Source organism: Pleurodeles waltl, chromosome 2_2, assembly GCF_031143425.1.
Source record: "Pleurodeles waltl isolate 20211129_DDA chromosome 2_2, aPleWal1.hap1.20221129, whole genome shotgun sequence".
NCBI classification, from domain to species: Eukaryota; Metazoa; Chordata; class Amphibia; order Caudata; family Salamandridae; genus Pleurodeles; species Pleurodeles waltl.
The window spans coordinates 511,425,772-511,447,592 of record NC_090439.1 but is presented as its reverse complement, the minus strand read 5'-3'; the positions used below and the strand labels follow the sequence as shown (position 1 = coordinate 511,447,592).

Here is a 21,821-nt window from a genome sequence, read left to right as displayed (position 1 = left end):
TGCCATATGTAAGTTAGAGTGCCAGATAATATAATAGAAAATGTTCTATTACTAACTCATGCCCATTAGCAAGTTATCCAAAATATGGGATCATCGTTTGTTTTCAATAGTGAGAAAGTAGGATTTGAAACACAAAGTGAAGTTTCCATGCGTAGAAAACTATCCTAACATAAGTGTGAAATTGTCCCACATAAAAGAATAGAACAATCGACAGATAGGGAGAAATCGCCCCTAAGTCTAAGAGTCAACGAAACTCACCAAAAACCAAATACAATGTGAAAATAGGGAGATACCTCCCACTATGCACCCCAGTTAAGTGGAACAAACAGAGTACCAAATTTTTTTTTTTATAGCAAATTTAAAACCAAAACAGCATACCTTATAATCAAGTATGTCTTATGTGAAATCTACTCATTTCCAAGCATTATCTAGTAGAATCTGTAGATATAACCATAAAATATATTCAGTAGTGGTCCAGGTGTATTTGCATAGCCAGACAATGAAACTATTTTATAACTGACTAACATAGTCACAGAGTAAGTATACCCCCCCAGGTGAGACTGACCTTCATTACGTGTATAAGGTCCTACATTAAGTCATCTAATACAGGAATCTGCTTGTATTCCCTATCTGCGAGACTACGGGGAAAAAAAAGGTAATTAAATTAACTGAGTATACGTAAGCAATCTTAACAAATGACCATAATGTCCTAATTTAATCTCCGTAAACTTCAGCCCAACTGCAACACTCACCTATCAACAATATCGTCTAGGAATCCAAAGGAGAACTCCGTGGTGCGAATATAACCACGGCGTTCCCAGTATCTGAAAATCTCATCGTTCGAAGAACGTCCGGAGCGGATGCAGTTTAAACACGTCTTCCCGTCTGAAGTGCGGAAATAAAAGACGGACTACGCGTCAATTAACGGGCGCCATCTTGGAAGTCCCTGATAAAATATTCTCACGAAAAACCGAAACCGATCCAAAGCAGTATTGGAAAACAATACTATAAGCATCATCAAGTAAGTCCAACCATAAACCAAAGTGACAATGTTCAAATAGGTCCAAACCTAAGTATCAAAGCGAGGTACTGACCACCAGGAGCGAAGAAAAAGCATCTAGAATGCATACATCCCCCTTAGACCAAATTATATTAAATCTGCCAATAAGTCACAAAACCATAAGTAAATGCAAAGTCCACTATGTGTAAGAAAAAGTAGGAAATTAACAAGAGCTACTGAGTCAGTAAAAAATGTGAGTAATACATCCAGTAACAGATCAATATTCAAACTACATTCAAGATTTGTACATACTTAAGTTCAGTGAAAGTTAAATGGTTCGCCCAAATCCCAAAATAGCCAACACATTAATACAATTTAGTCAATAACATATATGGAAGGCAATTAGAACTGCACTATTGAATAGTGCTATGTCGTTGTGCATAGTAAGTTAATACAGGTTGAAGACAATTAATACAAACGGTCTAGTGTACATATGTCAGGACAAATAGATATTATATTAATCTCCCAAAAAGTATTCCATTTCGAAATTAGTGTTAAGTCCATCCTCTACCGCTCTGAGTTTAAGGATCCAGTAACATTCTCTTTTTCTGAGGGCTAACTCCCTGTTACCCCCTCTCGGATCTCTGATGATGTGATCAAAACCAAAAAATTCGAAACCACAGGTGTTATTTTGTTTAGGGCAGTGTAACATATGGTTTACTATGGGGTATCTCTCATCTTCCTGTCTTAAGGCTCTGAAATGTTCGCTTGCCCTAATTCTGAGTGGTCTAATAGTGCTCCCTATATAGTATAGGCCACATCTGCAAATAATCATATATATAACAAACTTGCTTTCGCATGTAATGTTCAAATTAATATTGTACTGTACACCCGACGAGCTCTTGAATGAGGAGATGCCCGACCTGGTCCATCTACACATTCCACAATGTCCACACTTAAAGAAACCTTTTCCTCGGTTAGTCAGCCAGTTGTCCTGGTTAGATTTGCTGCGAAAATTTGGACATAGAAAGTTCTTAAGCGTTTTACCTCTTCTGTAGGTGAAAACCGGGGTATCTGGAATCACTTTTCCAAGCATAGGATCTGATGTCAAAATATGCCAATGTCTGTACATACATTTATGAAGCAAAGTGGCGGTTTTTGTGTAATTGACAATACAACGAATCATTGTGTCGCCAGGTCGGGATTTTTTAGACAATGTGTCTGACCTTTTAAGATGTAAAGCCCTAGTACGGGCTTTATCTATCACCCGAGTGGAATATCCCCGAGCTTTAAATCTCTTGCTCATGTCATCTATGCATACACCAAAATCTTCCTCAAGACTACAATTACGTCTTGCCCTCACCATCTCACCATATGGTATTGCATTGATTTGATGAACCGGATGTGCACTCTTAGCATGTAAAATAGAGTTACAGGAGGTACTTTTTCTATATAATCGACTCTCTATTTTATTGTTGTAAATGAAAAGTTCTACGTCCAGGAAGGGAATGTTAGTAGTACTCTGTTCTGAAGTGAAATGGATATTGTACTCATTACTGTTAAGATAGTTAATAAAGTTGTTGAGTTCTTGTAAATCGCCTGTCCAGATCATCAAGCAGTCATCGATGTATCTACCCCAATAGAGTATATCAGCGATCCACTTGCTGCCATCCTTGCTCCAGATCTTATTTTGTTCAAATAGTCCCATAAAGAGATTAGCATAAGCTGGTGAAAATTTGGATCCCATAGCTACGCCTTGTTTTTGTCGATACCAATCATTCTTAAACAGAAAGACATTGTTATGTAAAATCAAATCCACCATGTCAATTAACATTTGAGTATGTCCGTAAAGGCTTGCCGATCTTTTGTAAAGGAAGTGCCGTAATGCTTCCTTTCCTTGTTCGTGGTTTATGCTAGTGTACAGAGAGGTAACATCTAGTGTAACTAGGATCATCCCTGGTTCCCAAGCAATGTCCGTTAATATGCTGAGAATGTGTTTGGTATCTTTAATGTGAGATGGTAAGTTACCCACCATAGGTTGTAAAAAGATGTCAACATACTCCGATAGTTTCTCAGTGGGACCACCAATGCCTGAAACAATAGGCCTACCAGGAGGGGAAGTAGGATTTTTGTGTATTTTAGGAAGTATATATATACATGGATTTCTCGGTCTGTGCACACGTAGATATATATATTCCTCCTCTTTTAGAAGTAAGCGATCCAAACAATCGTGTAAGAATCTATTGATTTTATTCGCAAGTATAGGGATGGGATCTGTCAAAATCTTTTCATAACAGGTAACATCTTCAAGTTGCCTATGTATCTCTTGGTCATAGTCTGAAGTGTTCATAATCACAATGTTCCCCCCTTTATCTGCCTCTCTGATAGTAATCTCCCTATTGGTACGTAAAAGTCTCAAATTGGTCTTTTCTGCTTGGGTAAGGTTCTGATGCCAAACATGTTGTCGATTCTCATTTTTTAACTCCAATTTATTTAAATCTCGCCAGACAACCTTAAAAAAAGTATCTATACAGTTATCTTTCATTAAGGTAGGTGTCCAAGATGATTTTCTCCTCAGGCCACTTTGTAGTGAGTCAGTTGGGATGTCAAGATCAGATAAGATACGAGTTACAGTGGTAGGATCCTGTTCACAGTCCGTGATTGACAGAAGAGTAGCCGTATTATGAATGTCCATAATGGACAGCTGTTGATCCTCGTTATGGCCGTCAACTAAGGTACTATTGTCCCTATTATCCAGGTGATTAGCAAAGTACTTTTTTAACTTCAAACGTCTAATAAATTTGAAAAAATCGATCTTAGTTTTCTGAAAGTCTCCAAAGTCTCCTGGACAGAATCCTAATCCCTTACTAAGAAGAGTAAAATCATGATTAGTGAGTTCCAAGCTGGAGAGATTAATGACATTGATAGAGTCACTATCAGAATTAACTATTTTCCCCTGTTCCATGATCTTGTTTTCATTCCTTTCCTTGTGTCTGTGTGTTCTTCCTCTGCCCCCCCGCCTGGTTTGTCTGGGTCTGCCCTGCGTCGACTTCCTTCCCATTGTCCCTGTTTTATCCTCTGAACTTCTGCTAAAAAAGAAGAAGTGCCCTGTTGTACTACCTTATCTTGTCTGGAAAGATTGGAACAAGTACTTATATCACTGTTGTTAGTAGAAACACTATTTAGTTAGGATGAGGAACCTGCATCATAGTTTTGTGGGGGTGCATTACTTATAACTAGATGATCGTATTTACGGGAGAAAGTGAAAATCCTACCCGTTAAATAATCCAACTCATCCCGTCTAAGTTTACGTGCTTTTCTCTGTGTGATCTCACTTTGATGTTGTTCAATAATATCATTCAGAATTCTAAAGTTCTTGGCAGTTGGTTCTCCCATATTCATATTTTTAATATCTGTTTCTAATTCCAAGATCTCTGCTTGTAGTTTAGTCACTTTCCTCTCTGAATTTTCTACCAGAAATTTCCCCTCCTGGTAGGCCTATTGTTTCAGGCATTGGTGGTCCCACTGAGAAACTATTGGAGTATGTTGACATCTTTTTACAACCTATGGTGGGTAACTTACCATCTCACATTAAAGATACCAAACACATTCTCAGCATATTAACGGACATTGCTTGGGAACCAGGGATGATCCTAGTTACACTAGATGTTACCTCTCTGTACACTAGCATAAACCACGAACAAGGAAAGGAAGCATTACGGCACTTCCTTTACAAAAGATCGGCAAGCCTTTACGGACATACTCAAATGTTAATTGACATGGTGGATTTGATTTTACATAACAATGTCTTTCTGTTTAAGAATGATTGGTATCGACAAAAACAAGGCGTAGCTATGGGATCCAAATTTTCACCAGCTTATGCTAATCTCTTTATGGGACTATTTGAACAAAATAAGATCTGGAGCAAGGATGGCAGCAAGTGGATCGCTGATATACTCTATTGGGGTAGATACATCGATGACTGCTTGATGATCTGGACAGGCGATTTACAAGAACTCAACAACTTTATTAACTATCTTAACAGTAATGAGTACAATATCCATTTCACTTCAGAACAGAGTACTACTAACATTCCCTTCCTGGACGTAGAACTTTTCATTTACAACAATAAAATAGAGAGTCGATTATATAGAAAAAGTACCTCCTGTAACTCTATTTTACATGCTAAGAGTGCACATCCGGTTCATCAAATCAATGCAATACCATATGGTGAGATGGTGAGGGCAAGACGTAATTGTAGTCTTGAGGAAGATTTTGGTGTATGCATAGATGACATGAGCAAGAGATTTAAAGCTCGGGGATATTCCACTCGGGTGATAGATAAAGCCCGTACTAGGGCTTTACATCTTAAAAGGTCAGACACATTGTCTAAAAAATCCCGACCTGGCGACACAATGATTCGTTGTATTGTCAATTACACAAAAACCGCCACTTTGCTTCATAAATGTATGTACAGACATTGGCATATTTTGACATCAGATCCTATGCTTGGAAAAGTGATTCCAGATACCCCGGTTTTCACCTACAGAAGAGGTAAAACGCTTAAGAACTTTCTATGTCCAAATTTTCGCAGCAAATCTAACCAGGACAACTGGCTGACTAACCGAGGAAAAGGTTTCTTTAAGTGTGGACATTGTGGAATGTGTAGATGGACCAGGTCGGGCATCTCCTCATTCAAGAGCTCGTCGGGTGTACAGTACAATATTAATTTGAACATTACATGCGAAAGCAAGTTTGTTATATATATGATTATTTGCAGATGTGGCCTATACTATATAGGGAGCACTATTAGACCACTCAGAATTAGGGCAAGCGAACATTTCAGAGCCTTAAGACAGGAAGATGAGAGATACCCCATAGTAAACCATATGTTACACTGCCCTAAACAAAATAACACCTGTGGTTTCGAATTTTTTGGTTTTGATCACATCATCAGAGATCCGAGAGGGGGTAACAGGGAGTTAGCCCTCAGAAAAAGAGAATGTTACTGGATCCTTAAACTCAGAGCGGTAGAGGATGGACTTAACACTAATTTCGAAATGGAATACTTTTTGGGAGATTAATATAATATCTATTTGTCCTGACATATGTACACTAGACCGTTTGTATTAATTGTCTTCAACCTGTATTAACTTACTATGCACAACGACATAGCACTATTCAATAGTGCAGTTCTAATTGCCTTCCATATATGTTATTGACTAAATTGTATTAATGTGTTGGCTATTTTGGGATTTGGGCGAACCATTTAACTTTCACTGAACTTAAGTATGTACAAATCTTGAATGTAGTTTGAATATTGATCTGTTACTGGATGTATTACTCACATTTTTTACTGACTCAGTAGCTCTTGTTAATTTCCTACTTTTTCTTACACATAGTGGACTTTGCATTTACTTATGGTTTTGTGACTTATTGGCAGATTTAATATAATTTGGTCTAAGGGGGATGTATGCATTCTAGATGCTTTTTCTTCGCTCCTGGTGGTCAGTACCTCGCTTTGATACTTAGGTTTGGACCTATTTGAACATTGTCACTTTGGTTTATGGTTGGACTTACTTGATGATGCTTATAGTATTGTTTTCCAATACTGCTTTGGATCGGTTTCGGTTTTTCGTGAGAATATTTTATCAGGGACTTCCAAGATGGCGCCCGTTAATTGACGCGTAGTCCGTCTTTTATTTCCGCACTTCAGACGGGAAGACGTGTTTAAACTGCATCCGCTCCGGACGTTCTTCGAACGATGAGATTTTCAGATACTGGGAACGCCGTGGTTATATTCGCACCACGGAGTTCTCCTTTGGATTCCTAGACGATATTGTTGATAGGTGAGTGTTGCAGTTGGGCTGAAGTTTACGGAGATTAAATTAGGACATTATGGTCATTTGTTAAGATTGCTTACGTATACTCAGTTAATTTAATTACCTTTTTTTTCCCCGTAGTCTCGCAGATAGGGAATACAAGCAGATTCCTGTATTAGATGACTTAATGTAGGACCTTATACACGTAATGAAGGTCAGTCTCACCTGGGGGGGTATACTTACTCTGTGACTATGTTAGTCAGTTATAAAATAGTTTCATTGTCTGGCTATGCAAATACACCTGGACCACTACTGAATATATTTTATGGTTATATCTACAGATTCTACTAGATAATGCTTGGAAATGAGTAGATTTCACATAAGACATACTTGATTATAAGGTATGCTGTTTTGGTTTTAAATTTGCTATAAAAAAAAAATTTTGGTACTCTGTTTGTTCCACTTAACTGGGGTGCATAGTGGGAGGTATCTCCCTATTTTCACATTGTATTTGGTTTTTGGTGAGTTTCGTTGACTCTTAGACTTAGGGGCGATTTCTCCCTATCTGTCGATTGTTCTATTCTTTTATGTGGGACAATTTCACACTTATGTTAGGATAGTTTTCTACGCATGGAAACTTCACTTTGTGTTTCAAATCCTACTTTCTCACTATTGAAAACAAACGATGATCCCATATTTTGGATAACTTGCTAATGGGCATGAGTTAGTAATAGAACATTTTCTATTATATTATCTGGCACTCTAACTTACATATGGCATGGTTTGTTTCTCACAAATATCACGAGAAGTTAGTTTAAGATCTGCTCTGAACGTCTAAATATGTTTTACAACAATGGTTTTTCTTCTTATATATTTTTTCCAGCCCTGATGAAGTCTGTGGGAATACATTCTCATAAGACGAAACACGTGTTGGCTGTGTTTGCTGTATATATTATTGAAATTCAAGGACGTTTTTCTTGTATCAAGGTGGACTTTGTATGTCAATAATTAAAGAACATATGAACTCTCTATGGTGTTATTCCACACTGAAGATTTGAATAATTACGTACCTTCTATTGTACGATCATGAGAGCCCTGACAACCTTTTAGTTCATTGTTAGTTTCCCTTGAAACATTGGAGGATTAAGGAAGATCCTCTTGCCAGGAGCACCGTGACATATTTGGATTGTCAATATGATTTATGGACTCACTGTGAGCGCCCAATTCCTATGACTTGCTTCCTATGTGCTTTTGTCTTAAATTGCTCCAGGACAAGTGGACTGGGCCATTTGATGTGGTGGAGCGCAAGGGTGAAGTCACCTACCTGGTGGACTTGCAGACTCCCAGGAACCCTTTAAGGGTCCTGCATGTTAACTGGCTCAAGCCACACTTGGAGTTGACTGAACATGCTCCTCGTGACAGATGATGGGGTGGAGGAGGAGAGTGAACCTCTTCCTGGCCTCCTGTCTGCAGGAGAGAAAGATGGGCCCATGGAGGGAGTGAACCTCTCCCTCTCCCTAACTACAGAGCAGCAGAGGGACTGTTGCCAGGTGTTGGGACAGTTTGCCTCGCTGTTTTACTTGATCCCAGGGGTCACACACTTGTGCAGACATGATGTGGACACTGGTGGCAGTACACCCATTAAGCTAAAGGTTTACAGGGTGACTGACAAGGTCAGGACTAGCATCAAGGATGGGGTATCCAAGATTTTAACCCTGGGGTATATTGAGCATTCCAGCCGTCCTTTGGCCAGCCCTGTGGTTTTGGCCCTAAAGGCTGCTGCTCCTGGTGCCCCCCTGAACTCCGGTTCTGCGTGGACTACCGGGGTCTCAATGCGGTCACTAAAACTGATGCGCACCCTTTCCCCTAAGCTGATGAGCTCATAGATCGGTTGGGAGCTGGCAAATACCTCAGCACGTTTGATTTAACTTCTGGGTATTGGCAGATTGCCTTGACTGAGGGGTTCAAGGAGAGGTCTGCATTTTCAACACAGATGGGCACTTTCAGTTTAAGGTGATGCCATTTGGGATGAAAAATGCCCCTGCCACCTTTCAGAGGTTGGTCAACCAGGTGTTGGCTGGGCTGGATGAGTTCAGTGCCGCCTACCTTGATGACATTGCTGTCTTCAGTTCCACATGGGAGGAACATTTGCAACACCTCTGCAAAGTGTTGGAGGCCCTGCAAAAGGTAGGCCTCACTATTAAGGCAAGCACGTGCCAAATAGGGCAGGGTAATTGGGACACCAGGTGGGGAGTGGCCAGGTGGCACCAATACAGCCAAAGATTGATACCATTCTGGCCTGGGAGCCTCCCAAAACCCAGACTGAAGTGATAGCCTTTTTAGGTCTCACGGGATACTATAGGACATTTGTCAAGGGGTATGGCACAATTGTTGCTCCCTTGACTGAGCTGACTTCCAAAAAGCAACCCAGAAAGGTGATCTGGACAAAGGCTTGCCAGACAGCTTTTGATGCCCTGAAGGCTGCCATGTGCCCAGCACCTGTGCTGAAGGCACCTGACTACTCCAAGGAGTTTGTTGTGCAAACAGACGCCTCAGAGCATGGTATTGGAGCAGTACTCTCACAGCTTTGTGAAGAGGGCCTAGATCAACCTGTAGCCTTCATTAGCAGGAGGTTACTTCCCAGGGAACGTAGGTGGAGTGCCATAGATCGTGAAGCTTTTGCTGTGGTCTGAGTGCTGAAGAAGCTAAGACCCTACTTGTTTGGGACTCACTTCTGGGTTCAGACTGACCACAGGTCCCTCGGATGGTTAATGCAGATGATGGGTGAGAATACAAAATTGTTGAGGTGGTCCATTTCCCTACAGGGGATGGACTTTACGGTGGAACACTGTCCTAGCACAGAACATGCCAATGCTGATGGTCTGTCCAGATTCTTCCGCCTTAGTGTTGAGAACTCCTGTGAGGTTGGGTAGTTGCTCCTCACTTTCAGCTGGGGGCACACGTGTTAGACTTGGCATCCTTGGCGTGGGCTCCCCTAACTTTTTGCCTCTGTTTCCCAGGTTAGTGATGTGTACTAGACTCTGTTTTTGCTGTTTTTGTTACTCTGGGCACTTTACCACTGCTATCATGTGCTAAAGTGTAAGTGCTTCTATGTAAAATGATTGGTTATTTGGATTTCCATGATTGACATATTTGATTTACTGGTAAGTCCCTAGTACAGTGCGCTAGAGGTGCCCAGGGCCTGTAAATCGAATGCTTCTAGTGGGCCTGCAGCACTGGTTGTGCCACCCACATTAGTAGCCCTGTAAACATGACTCAGACCTGCCACTGCAGTGTCTGTGTATGCAGTTTTAAACTGCCAATTCGACTTGGCAAGTGTACCCACTTGCCAGGCCTAAACCTTCCCTTTTGTTCCATGTAAGACACCCCTAAGGTAGGCCTTAGGTAGCCCCATGGGCGGGGTGCAGTGCATGTTTAAGGTAGGACATATACTAATGTGTTTTATATGTCCTGACAGTGAAATACTGCCAAAGTCGGTTTTCACTGTTGCAAGGCCTATCTCTCTCATAGGTTAACATGGGGGCTACCTTTAAACATGATTAAAGCGTGGATTTCCTCTGGGAGCAGATAGACATGTGGAGTTTGGGGTCTCTGAGCTTACAATTTAAAAATACATCTTTTAGTTAAGTTGGTTTTGAGATTGTGTGTTTGAAAATGCCACTTTTAGAAAGTGGGCATTTTGTTGCTTAAACCATTCTGTGACTCTGCCTGTTTGTGGATTTGCTGTCTGGGTCAGTTTGACAGTTGGGCTGTTTGTACCGCTCTCTAGACAGTGACACAAAGGGAGCTGGGGTGTAGCCTGCATATACTGATGAGCCATCTGTGCTAGGAGGGAGGGGAGGAGTGGTCACTTACACCTAAAAGGGCTGTGCCTTCCATCACACAATGCAGTCTCCAACCCACTGGTGTGTGTCTGGGGCCTGGCCTGGGCAAGGCATGATGTCACAAACAAGAGAGACTTTCCTTTGACGTAGGCCTACTTCAAAGGCCAAAATTAGTATAAGAAGTGCACCCAAACCCCTGAAAAATTAGATCACTTCTGGACATCAAGAGGAATCTCTGTCTGGAGAAGAGCTGAAGAGCTGTGGAGAAGTGCTGCCCTGCCCGTGACTGTGCTTTTTGGAGCTACCCTGCAGTTGCTGCTTCTGCCTGTGCAAGGGAACAAAGACTGGACTTTGTTGTTCATTCCTGCTTGTGAAGAAATCTCCAAGGGCTTGTCCTGAGCTTGAATCCTGTTGTTTAAGTCTCAGAGCAATCAAAGACTTCTCCTGCCAGCACTGGGACTCTCTGCTGAGACTCCTGCCCTGCCAAGTGGTGCCCTAACAGTTCTTGGAGCCTTGACAGGTGAAGCTGGCAGACCAAGATTGAAAATCCAAGCACAGACCACTGTGCGGGGGAAATATTGACGCACCTTCTGAGACGTGCCTGAAAAACGACACGCTGCCGGCTTCGCAGCAGAAATCGACGCTCCATCGACATCGCGGCTGGGAGATTAACGCACGCAGCTGGAGAAACGATGCGCAACACCTGCTGACAGAGGCTGATAACGTCACAACCTACATAACGTGGTTTTGCTGATACCGTGTGCTTGGCCAGATCGATGCATTGCTGTCCTGCGGAAAGGAAAAACAACACACGCTGAACCGACCGGAGGAGGAGAAACAACGCACGGTCTCACCATGGGTGAGAAATTGACGCATCGCTAACCTCTTCCTATGCACACTCGCCCGTGCGTGTTATTTTGACACTACCCAGGTACTTTTCAACGCGAACAGTGTTTTTACAGTTTTCTCAAGGATTTCAGACTCTTTTGCTTTAAAAATTAATAACTTGTCTTGTGTATGTTGGATTTTTGTCGTTTTGGTCTTGTTTTGTTTAGATAAATATTTCCTATTTGTCTAAACCTGTGCTGTGTCATTTTGTAGTGTTTCCACTGAGTTACTGTGTGTGTTGGTACAAATACATTACACTTAGACACTGAAGTTAAGCCTGCCTGCTTGTGCCAAGCAACCAAGAGGGTGAGCCGGGGTTTACTGAGGGTGATTCTCCTTTACCCTGACTAGAGTGAGGGTCCTTGCTTGGACAGGGGGTAACGTGACTGCCAACCAAAGACTCAATTTCTAACACTCTGAAAATAAGTGCTGTGGGCCCCACCTGCAAACACCAGCACAAATTAAGCACTGTTCCTAGAAGTGAATTTGAGGTTAGGCCAGCAATATTGCATAGCTGCAAGGGAGATCAACTAATAATGAGGGACATAGTGCTAAATGTATGGCATTCTCAGGTTGTTGTAAGATAAAACTGGTGCTTAATTTGTAAAAAAAAAAAAAAAAGTACGTGCCAGGGCCCTTCTCAGGAGGCTACTGCAGTCTGCACCACCCACCGCCCCTGCCAGTGCTGGCAATGACAGTACCAACACTACTATCAACCACTGCACTCCTACAAGAATGACAATTCAAACTACTCTAGGCCACCCAAAGCTACATTAATGGTATATATTATTATTTTTTAATGTATATTGACTTATTAAACATTGTTACTGTCTCATCTCAAAATTAGACATACAGCGTCACCATGTGGTGGACTGTCATTGGAGCCAGCTGTCACAATTAAGTGCCACCAGTGTCGAGCATTGATCCCAGGAAGGTAACCAATGATGGGCAGTGACCTTCAGCAATGGAGGGTCGTCAAGCCGAGTGCCAAACCCATTGGCAGGCACTGTAATAAATCTTCTTGAAAAGTATTTTGTGATAATTATAAGGTGTAAGAATGTCTATGTATGTATTTCCATTTGGGTACATTGATAATTAACGCACTACAAAATAAATCCAAATTCTGTGTTAATAATACTTGTATTGTTATAAATATTTTAATTAAGATCAATCAAATTCACAAAATGTCAAAAAATAGCAAGGGGAAATTGCAATTAATCAGTAAATTAATTAATTTTCGTGAGTGCTGTGTTTATTCAGGAATTGTGTTCTATTCCTTTGATATCCTTATCTCAAGTATAAAACTGTGGGTTTACCATGACAATACTGTTAGGTTAGGGCTTTTATTTATTTATAAAAGTGTTACTGGGCCCAGCAGTGTCACATGTTCATCTTGCTACTACCTGAAATTACAGTCTTGATTTTGCGCCTTCATGGAGCTAATCCTGTGCGGCAACCAGAATATGTCCCTCTATTTGTGCTTCTATCGAGATAATCTTCCATTGGAAATTTAGTTTTTATTGCCGGTTATCGCAAACTTCAAATGTTGATAAACGTGATGTTACAAGGTCAGCATTAAAGGTATCCACCACCTTCACCTGGCCACATGCTGATGCCACATGCCCACTTTTCCGCATGTTCCACCTACCTCTGTTCGGCCGCGTCTGAGACGCAGTTATACGACCAGTTTGCACTTCACTCCCAGGGTTAACGTAGCGCAGGATCACGCGGAACAGGTATAGTTTTGATTTTTTGACATTCAAATTCACCCGAACTTCATTCTGCAAAACAAAAGTCAAACCAGCCTGAAAGTGTAGGTTAAGCAAACTAGATAGGGAGTCATGCAACATCAAATAATCTAGGGAGAGGACATGCATTTGCTATATGAAGTGTTTGTGGCCAAAAACAACCAGTGGAGATAGAACATAGACATGTGAAGCAATGCAAACATGGCAGCATGTTCAAATCACATACATACGCTGCTAGACTCAAAATATGAACCCAAGAAACTGAGATCATCCCTTTGGCATCTCTTTTGGAAGCCAGGTGGACACAGCGAAGTACATCATGGAATAAGGCACGGGAGGTCATAGTAAGAGCCTCGACTAACCCTCGCTTGGGGAAATAAAACCAAATAGAGAAGAGGGAAGTGCATTATTTAAGCAGTCACTGATAGGAAGAGGAGAGGGCAACAGAAAGAGATGTGGAGCACCGATGCAGAGGACTTTGGGAAAAATACATAGAACTGAATCGTGTGAAAAAAGTGGGAAAAAAAATGTGAAGCAATAGAACTAATGGAGTGTGAGCTGATGCTAAGTATATCATTAAAAAATGTAACAGTGGATGAGCGTGTATCGGAGACAGGGAGGTCGAGCGATAGAGGAGGACACAGTTCCAGAGACACTCATGCAGCGCTGAGGTGTCCTTAACCAGTAGAAAACATTGTGACATCACCGGGAAAAATCATAATTTGGGACTAAGGGTGGCAATGCACAGAGTTCCGTAGTCCAAAGTAGCTACTTGTTTCCATTATCATAAAGCACCAGCCAGCGCTGCCACAAAGATACTTGGCCTTCTAGGCGAACTGACAGTTTGCCACCCCCTCTCCAGCCCAAGGGCAACAATCGTTGCAGGAAGGAGCAATGCTCTCGCGCCTGATGATTGTTCAGTTTGATTATGGATTAGAAGGAAAATCACTCTGCGCAGCGAGTGCACAAGCAGGAACCCGTGCTTTCAAAGCTGCATCAACAGCTATGTGGGGATGTAGGCCCTGAGCAGGTAATACCACGGTTAAACTTTCCAAGTGCAGTTTTCAAGTTAACAGAATCAAGGAGGGCCATTTTAGTGCACCTGTGATGGAGCTCAATTACTTTATGTGGCAACATGGGCGTCAATTCACCAAAATGCCAGGGTATGATTGTGACGTCGAAATTTAGTGTGAATAAATGATCTTTTACGTTATTATACTTATGTACTAATGTGTGAAATGCTTTAATGATACAATTAATGTTTACACAAAAATGTGTATTTATTATTGGCCACCAGGAGCAGCAAGGCCTGCACATGCTTTTATAATAATGTATTAACGTTGTAATTAGAAAGTAGGTCTCTTTAAGAGCACGTTCTCTGCTAAAATAAATACTGAAATAATAGGAGTATTTCTTGTTTTCTGCTAGGCCTCAAGCAGAAAAGGCCACAGTGGGAAGTTATCTAACTCCTGGTGTTCTTACTGTTGTTACATTTGTACGTGCTCATGTCCGTTGTATAACAAACTTCTTTTGTTCAAGTCACAAACCTTTTCTGTGCATATATTAATGAAAATGTATTTCTCTCGAGGAACTGGTGTGACGAGAATGATTCCATATATTTGTAACTACTGTCCAGCAACAGCATATTTGTAATGTGCCAAATAAAAGAGCCTACTGATCACATTCAGTATAGTTTGGAGTTACGTAAAAGATGGAAGAACCCAGTCAATGCTTTCTAAGCTAACATTTTATGTAATTGCGATATCTGATGTTTTTGTAATTGGGTGTTCTTTCTTCGCCTGATGTTTTCAACCAATAGCAAATGTTTAGCAAGATTACTTTAATGTTTGGGTACTTGGAGGAGTCAGTCATCATTTGTCATTCATACATTTGCTTTCTGGTTTCAAGATACTTCACTGCATTCCTGGTGTGACCTGCCACTTTGACACTTCATGCTTTGCCAGTCACTCTACTGATATTCTGGTGCTTTATTATTTTCTGAGTTTACCATGGCTGTTCAGTGCTGAGCTAATGCTTTGATGGTTTAGTAATCTTACATTCCAAATTCTAAACCATTCCCCTTACCCTGTTCCTGCCCTTATGCTGTTGTCCCCCGGATGAAGCTGTAACTGTGTTGACAGTCCTTAGGGAGAGGTAAATGTATTATTTGTGTATTGTTTGTCTTTTGTTTTTCAGGTACCAGCTGCTACTGTTTTAATACTGCTGCTATTTTTGATAGCGTCATAGGTAGATGTTTTCTAAAGTAATGTCAGTAAAACTTTCGCATGAAGCCCACATGCTAATGCTAATCTGAAGTAAGAGAGGTGTTTTCTCTATACCTACGACTTGATGTTGTTTTATTGCTGAACCGATGTATGTCATCTCTCTTGCTCAAATATTGTTATTTTTAATTAGTGTTTTTGCTATTGAAATTGTCATTCTAATTGCTTTGTTTAAATTGAGATTCTTTAGGGGATTTAGTCAGCCTGTGATGTTTCTTTTCTTGTACTATTTGATGTTGAGACTAATTTTCGTGACCTTAGCCTTGTTAATATAGGGAAATAAACATTTTAATTGATACTAAAAGGTGTGGTTATTCATGGCCAAATGGGTCATGGTGCGTTCTTTACTAATTAGTTGGTGATTGCTATTGTTTAATATTGCTATGTTATATGACACCTAATTATAATAATATAAATGAGTCAAAAGGTTCATCTACATTAAGGGTGCGTCCACTTACTATTATTATGTCAAAATAAATAAGCCAAGTGGCGGAAGTGACATCACGCTCCCTTTGACCTCCCCTTTCACTCACAGACACACACCTACTCAAACACACAAATTCACACTTACACACACACACTCTCTGACATAAACACACTCTCACACACAACAAACATTTAAAAGCATTTTTACTTACCTCAGCTGCCTTGGGAGGGCATATTAAAAATTTTATTATACTAATAGTGAATTATATTTTATTAATCACTATTAGTGTAATAAAGAAATAAAAGAAAACAAAGAGAGAGGAGCCCCACCTGACGACCATAAGGACAAGCTGCTACTGTGTTCATGGCACTGAATTTGCCACCTCTGAGGCCAGGGGTCGCAAAGGCGGTGCCATGGGTCACAGAGATAGTGCCAGGGGTCACAAAGGGCCAGCCGGGGTCGCAGCTGTGACCGCTGAAGACCCCTAAATGAAGTCCATTTGTGGCAATGGTTTATAAAGGTGCATAAAATACCACATGCTAAGTTTGTTTGGCCTAGGCACCCCTGTGAACAACAAATAACAATCACCATACAATGATCTACAAGTACAAAATGATCCAGGAAGTCATCATCTTTTTATAGGATGGAGGCATCCATTAAATCCTGCATACCTGAAATGCGTTCATCTTGGCATAACCCCGCCAACTAAAGTTGGGGAATTCCTGTGGATCGTAGCCAAATCGAACCCCTCTTCCATTTGGTCCAGTGCCATCTTCGATCTCAAACTTCATGTGGTGCAAGTCGGGGAAGAAGAAATTCTTTTCAGGTCTGATATGAAATTAAAAATTTAAAGATAATGTATGTATTCAATGATGTAATATGATTATGTTGAAAAGTCACTTTGTAAGAAATGGGTGAATTTATACGACAAGTCATCTTATGTAAATCGGTCCTGGACTTAAAAATACCACACTTCTCAGACATTAGGATACAGTCAAGATGTCATTTTATCACTACACCACAGCTAACAACAAGCATTAGGATATCTAACAGTTCGTGACTATGAGAGCCATTGTCTTTTGCAATGATTTATAGTCATGCCATACAGCAATGGACAATGTACTTCTGGGGGAAGCACACAAATAGCAGAGGGTCAGCAGGAGGATACTGGGATAGAAAAAGGCAGTGAGAAGTAGTGCATCAGGGTGACAGCTGTTATACACCAGCACTCTTGTAGAGTGATTAAACAAAAGTAAAAAGTAACACCTTACAAAAGTACGCAGTGGAAGGACACATTTATGCCTTCATGCAATAGGGGAGGGACAGACTCAAGAAGAGGAAGAAAAGCCTAAGGAAACTGATGAATAAAGAGTAAACAAATGACAGTGATAATGAAGCCAACCAATGGCAAGCAATTGGCCTCCTCCAAGCTCATTGTAAGGTAACAGAAGGGCTAGCAAGAGACGGCACATGCACTGTGTTAGAAATGGGGTCTCTACTTGACAGTGGTTTGCACCCTGCCCAAGTAGGGATCCTCATTCTAGTCAGGGTAAGAGAGTCACACACCTATGACTACCCCTGCTCACCCCCTTGGTAGTTTGGCACAAACAGTCAGGCTTATCTCAGAGGCCATGTGTAAAATAATTGTACACACACACACACACAGTAACACAGTAAAAACACCACAAAAGCACTCCACACCAGGCTACGAAAAATGACAATATTTATCTGAATACAACAATACCAAAATGACAAACATCCAACATACACAAGTAAAGATACGAATTTTCAAATATTAAATTTCAGTATAGCACTTAGAAACACAACAGCTCCAAGTGGGGCTATCACAACATTGTTGACAGAGTTGTTCCAAACAGGCCAACGCCACTAGCAAGGGAGTGTGGGCCAGTCTTGGGCCCCTAGGTACAGTACATTTGAAAACAAAGACATTGCACAGTGTTGGGGAGATGAGGCATCAATGGAGCCAGCTCTGCATCGGTTCCTTAGTGCTACAGGTGAGGTGAGGTGTGGGTTCCTTACTGCAAGGCGGGAGAGGTGAGGCATCAGTTCCTTACAGTTGCAGGGGAGGTGATGCCCGAGTCGGTGGCGAGACGTCGGTTCCTTATGATCAGCAGGATCAACGAATCCAGCAGGTCAAGATGTGCGGTGTCGGCTTCATGGTGTTGCAATGACACTAAGGGGCCACAGGTGCTGCATCGGAGTCAGGTGTTCTGACATCCGGGACACGACACTCAGGACTCATGTTGTGTCTGGACTTCAGAGGTGCTGCAGCGGTGTCGGGCCTGTGGTGTGTGTCGCAGCTGTTGCAATGAGCTGGGACCACTGCTACTGGTAAAGGAAGAGGCACAAATTCAGAGAGCTCGCCGGCTCTAAAGTTGCTCTGGAGTCAATGCACTTTGTTTCTTCTTAGTTTCAACAGAACTCACTTCCATGGGACCAGGGGGTGGATTTGGCACCACTTGGCAAGTCGGGGTTCTCAGCAAGAAAGTCCAGGTGCTGGCAAATGAAGTCATTGATGTCCCTGAGACTTCTAACAGGAAGCAAGCTCAGTTGAAGCACATGGAGAACCTTGGAAATCAGGATGTAGAAAGCAAAGTCCAGTCCTTTCACTCTCAGGACTAAAGCAGCAAGCAGCAGGCCATCACAGCAAAGCAACTGGCAGAGTGGCATCTAGCCCTTCTTCCTGGCAGAATGTCTTCATTCCAGAAATGTTCTGAAGTTGTGGTCTCGGAGGCCAAAACTTATACTCATTCTGCCTTTGAAGTAGGAAAACCTCTAAGGAAAGTCTTTGTAGTGTACAAGGCCCTGCCTTTCCTGCCCTGGCCCAAGACACTCCGGGAGGTTGAAGACTACTTTGTTTAAGGACAGGCACAGTCCCATTCAGGCAAATGTGTCAGCTCCTTCCGCCACTCTAGCCCAGGAAGACCTATCAGGACATGCAGGGCACACCTCAGCTCTGTTTGTGTGACTGTCTAGAGTGAATTCACAAACAACCCAACTGTCATCCTGCAGAGACGTGTATTCCACAGAAAGGCAGAGGTACAGAATGGTTAAGCAAGAAAATGCCCATTTTCTAAAAGTGGCACTTTCAAACTTACAATCTTAAAACCAACTTCACCAAAGTACGTATTTTTAAATTGTGAGTTCAGAGACCCTAAACTCTAACTCTCTATTTGCTCCCAATGGGAAATTACACTTAAAAGATATTTCAAGGCAATCCCTGTGTTAACCTATGGGAGAGATATACATTGCAATAGTGAAAAACAAATTTAGCAGTATTTCACTATCAGGACCTATAAAACACACCAGTTCATGTAAAACACACCAGTACATGTCCTACATTAAACACTTTGCACCCTGCCAGTAGAGCTGCCTTGGGCCTACCTTAGGGGTGCTTAAATGTAGTAAAAGGTTTGGCAAGTGGGTACACTTGGCAGGTCGAACAAGCAGTTCCAAACTGCCCACACAGACACTGCAGTGGCGGGTCTGAGACATGTTTACAGGGCTACCCATGTGGGTGGCACAATTAGTGCTGCAAGCCCACTGGTAGCGTATGATTCACAGGTCCTGGGCACACCTGGTGCACTATACTAAGGACTTACAAGTAAAAAAATATGCCAATCATGGATAAGCCAATAAAAAATACAAACTAGACAGAGAGCACTAGCACTTTAGCACTGGTCAGCAGTGGTAAAGTGCCCATAGTCCTAAAGCCAGCAACAAAGAAGTTCATCCCAGGATTAAAACAGGAGAGCAGAAGCCAAAAGGACAGGGGAAACATGCCAAGGGCTGACGGATCTAACACACTGTTTTCGGAGAGGCTCCGAAACTGCCAACAAAGAGAAAAAACTGCTTCTGCCTTTGAACCACATACTGTCACATAGTTGAATGAAAGGGAGCGCAGGTAGGAAAGCCTCTTATTTTTAGTTACCTAACCAGAAATTACAGTGAGTGTGTGTGTTTATACATAGGAACTGATAGTAACCAAAACAACCTGTTTGTCTTTTTTTTGTAACAGACTTTGATCATGGTTGAAAAGTTTAGCTAATTTCTGCCAAGTTCAAGAATGACAAAATGCATGAGATGGGAATAAGTGATATGCTCAGGGTTGTCTGTCGGATGTAGTTCTGAAGTAGCCAGGTGGGTCTCCTTGCCTTGATCGTGCCCACATTTAGTCTTAGGTATAAGATTGCTGTCCTCCCCCAGCCTTCCCTCTGTGGTCTCTCTGCACTGCTAGTCCTCCTGCTCGGAGCTGCACAGGCTTTGCACATTCATCGCTCTCTCTGGGACACGAAGGAACGTCCCTCGTTGTCATTTATCATTTGTGGAGATAGGAAACCTCCTTGTGAGGCCCTAACCACAAGCCCAGTTTTTCTTGGCATCACAGCAGGATATGCTACTCTAGTTGCCGTCACATGACTCTCACTGTCCGTGGCTCAGTGAGCCCCCTAGAGGTGCAAATCAAATCAAATCAAATCATTAACATTTATAAAGCGCGCTACTCACCCGTGCGGGTCTCAAGGCGCTAGGGAAAAAAGGGGGGGTTATTGCTGCTCGAACAGCCAGGTCTTTAGGAGTCTCCGGAAAGTGGAGTGGTCCTGGGTGGTCCTGAGGCTGGTGGGGAGGGAGTTCCAGGTCTTGGCTGCCAGGAAGGAGAAAGATCTCCCACCCGCCGTGGAGCGGCGGATGCGAGGGACAGCAGCGAGGCCAGAGGAGCGGAGGAGGCGGGTGGGGACGTAGAAGCTGAGGCGTCTGTTGAGGTATTCCGGTCCCTTGTCGTGGAAGGCTTTGTGTGCGTGGGTGAGAAGTCGGAAGGTGATCCTTTTGCTGACTGGGAGCCAGTGCAGGTGTCTCAGGTGTGCGGAGATGTGGCTGCTGCGGGGTATGTCGAGGATGAGGCGGGCCGAGGCGTTTTGAATGCGTTGCAGGCGATTTTGGAGTTTGGCTGTGGTCCCGGCGTAGAGGGTGTTGCCGTAGTCCAGGCGGCTCGTGACGAGGGCGTGGGTCACGGTTTTTCTGGTGTCGGCGGGGATCCAGCGGAAGATCTTGCGGAGCATGCAGAGGGTGAGGAAGCAGGCGGAGGACACGGCGTTGACTTGCTTGGTCATGGTGAAAAGAGGGTCCAAGATGAAGCCGAGGTTGCGGGCGTGGTCTGTGGGGGTCGGTGCGGTGCCGAGGGCCGTGGGCCACCAGGAGTCGTCCCAGGCGGACGGGGTGTTGCCGAGGATGAGGACTTCCGTTTTTTCAGAGTTCAGCTTTAGGCGGCTGAGCCTCATCCAATCTGCGACGTCCTTCATACCCTCTTGTAGGTTGGTCTTGGCGCTGGCGGGGTCCTTGGTGAGGGAGAGTATAAGTTGGGTGTCGTCGGCGTAGGAGGTGATGATGATGTCGTGTTTGCGTACGATGTTGGCGAGGGGGCTCATGTAGACATTGAAGAGTGTCGGGCTGAGTGATGAGCCTTGGGGTACGCCGCAGATGTTCTCGGTGGGTTCTGAGCGAAACGGAGGGAGGTAAACTCTTTGGGAACGGTTTGAGAGGAAGGAGGCGATCCAGTCCAGGGCCTGGCCTTGGATTCCGGTGGAGCGGAGGCGGGTGATTAGGGTGCGGTGACAGACGGTGTCAAAGGCAGCCGAGAGGTCGAGCAGAATGAGGGCGACTGTTTCACCGTTGTCCATCAGGGTTCTGATGTCGTCAGTGACTGAGATGAGGACGGTTTCAGTGCTGTGGTTGGTTCGGAATCCGGTTTGTGAGGGGTCGAGCAGGTTGTTGTCTTCCAGGAAGGTGGTCA

General features: G+C 42.8%; 1 protein-coding gene across 2 annotated transcripts in view; it reads right to left on the bottom strand.

Moving 5' to 3' along the window:
* Positions 1-21,821, bottom strand: part of LAMA3 (laminin subunit alpha 3) — a 933,952-nt gene that overhangs the window by 450,089 nt on the left and 462,042 nt on the right. For both annotated transcript variants that reach the window (XM_069220025.1, XM_069220026.1), the window contains 2 exons: positions 16,684-16,840; positions 13,204-13,336 (listed from right to left, as the gene is read on the bottom strand). In XM_069220025.1, coding sequence (XP_069076126.1) covers positions 13,204-13,336; positions 16,684-16,840 — 290 coding nt within the window. The remainder of the gene's footprint in view (positions 1-13,203; positions 13,337-16,683; positions 16,841-21,821) is intronic.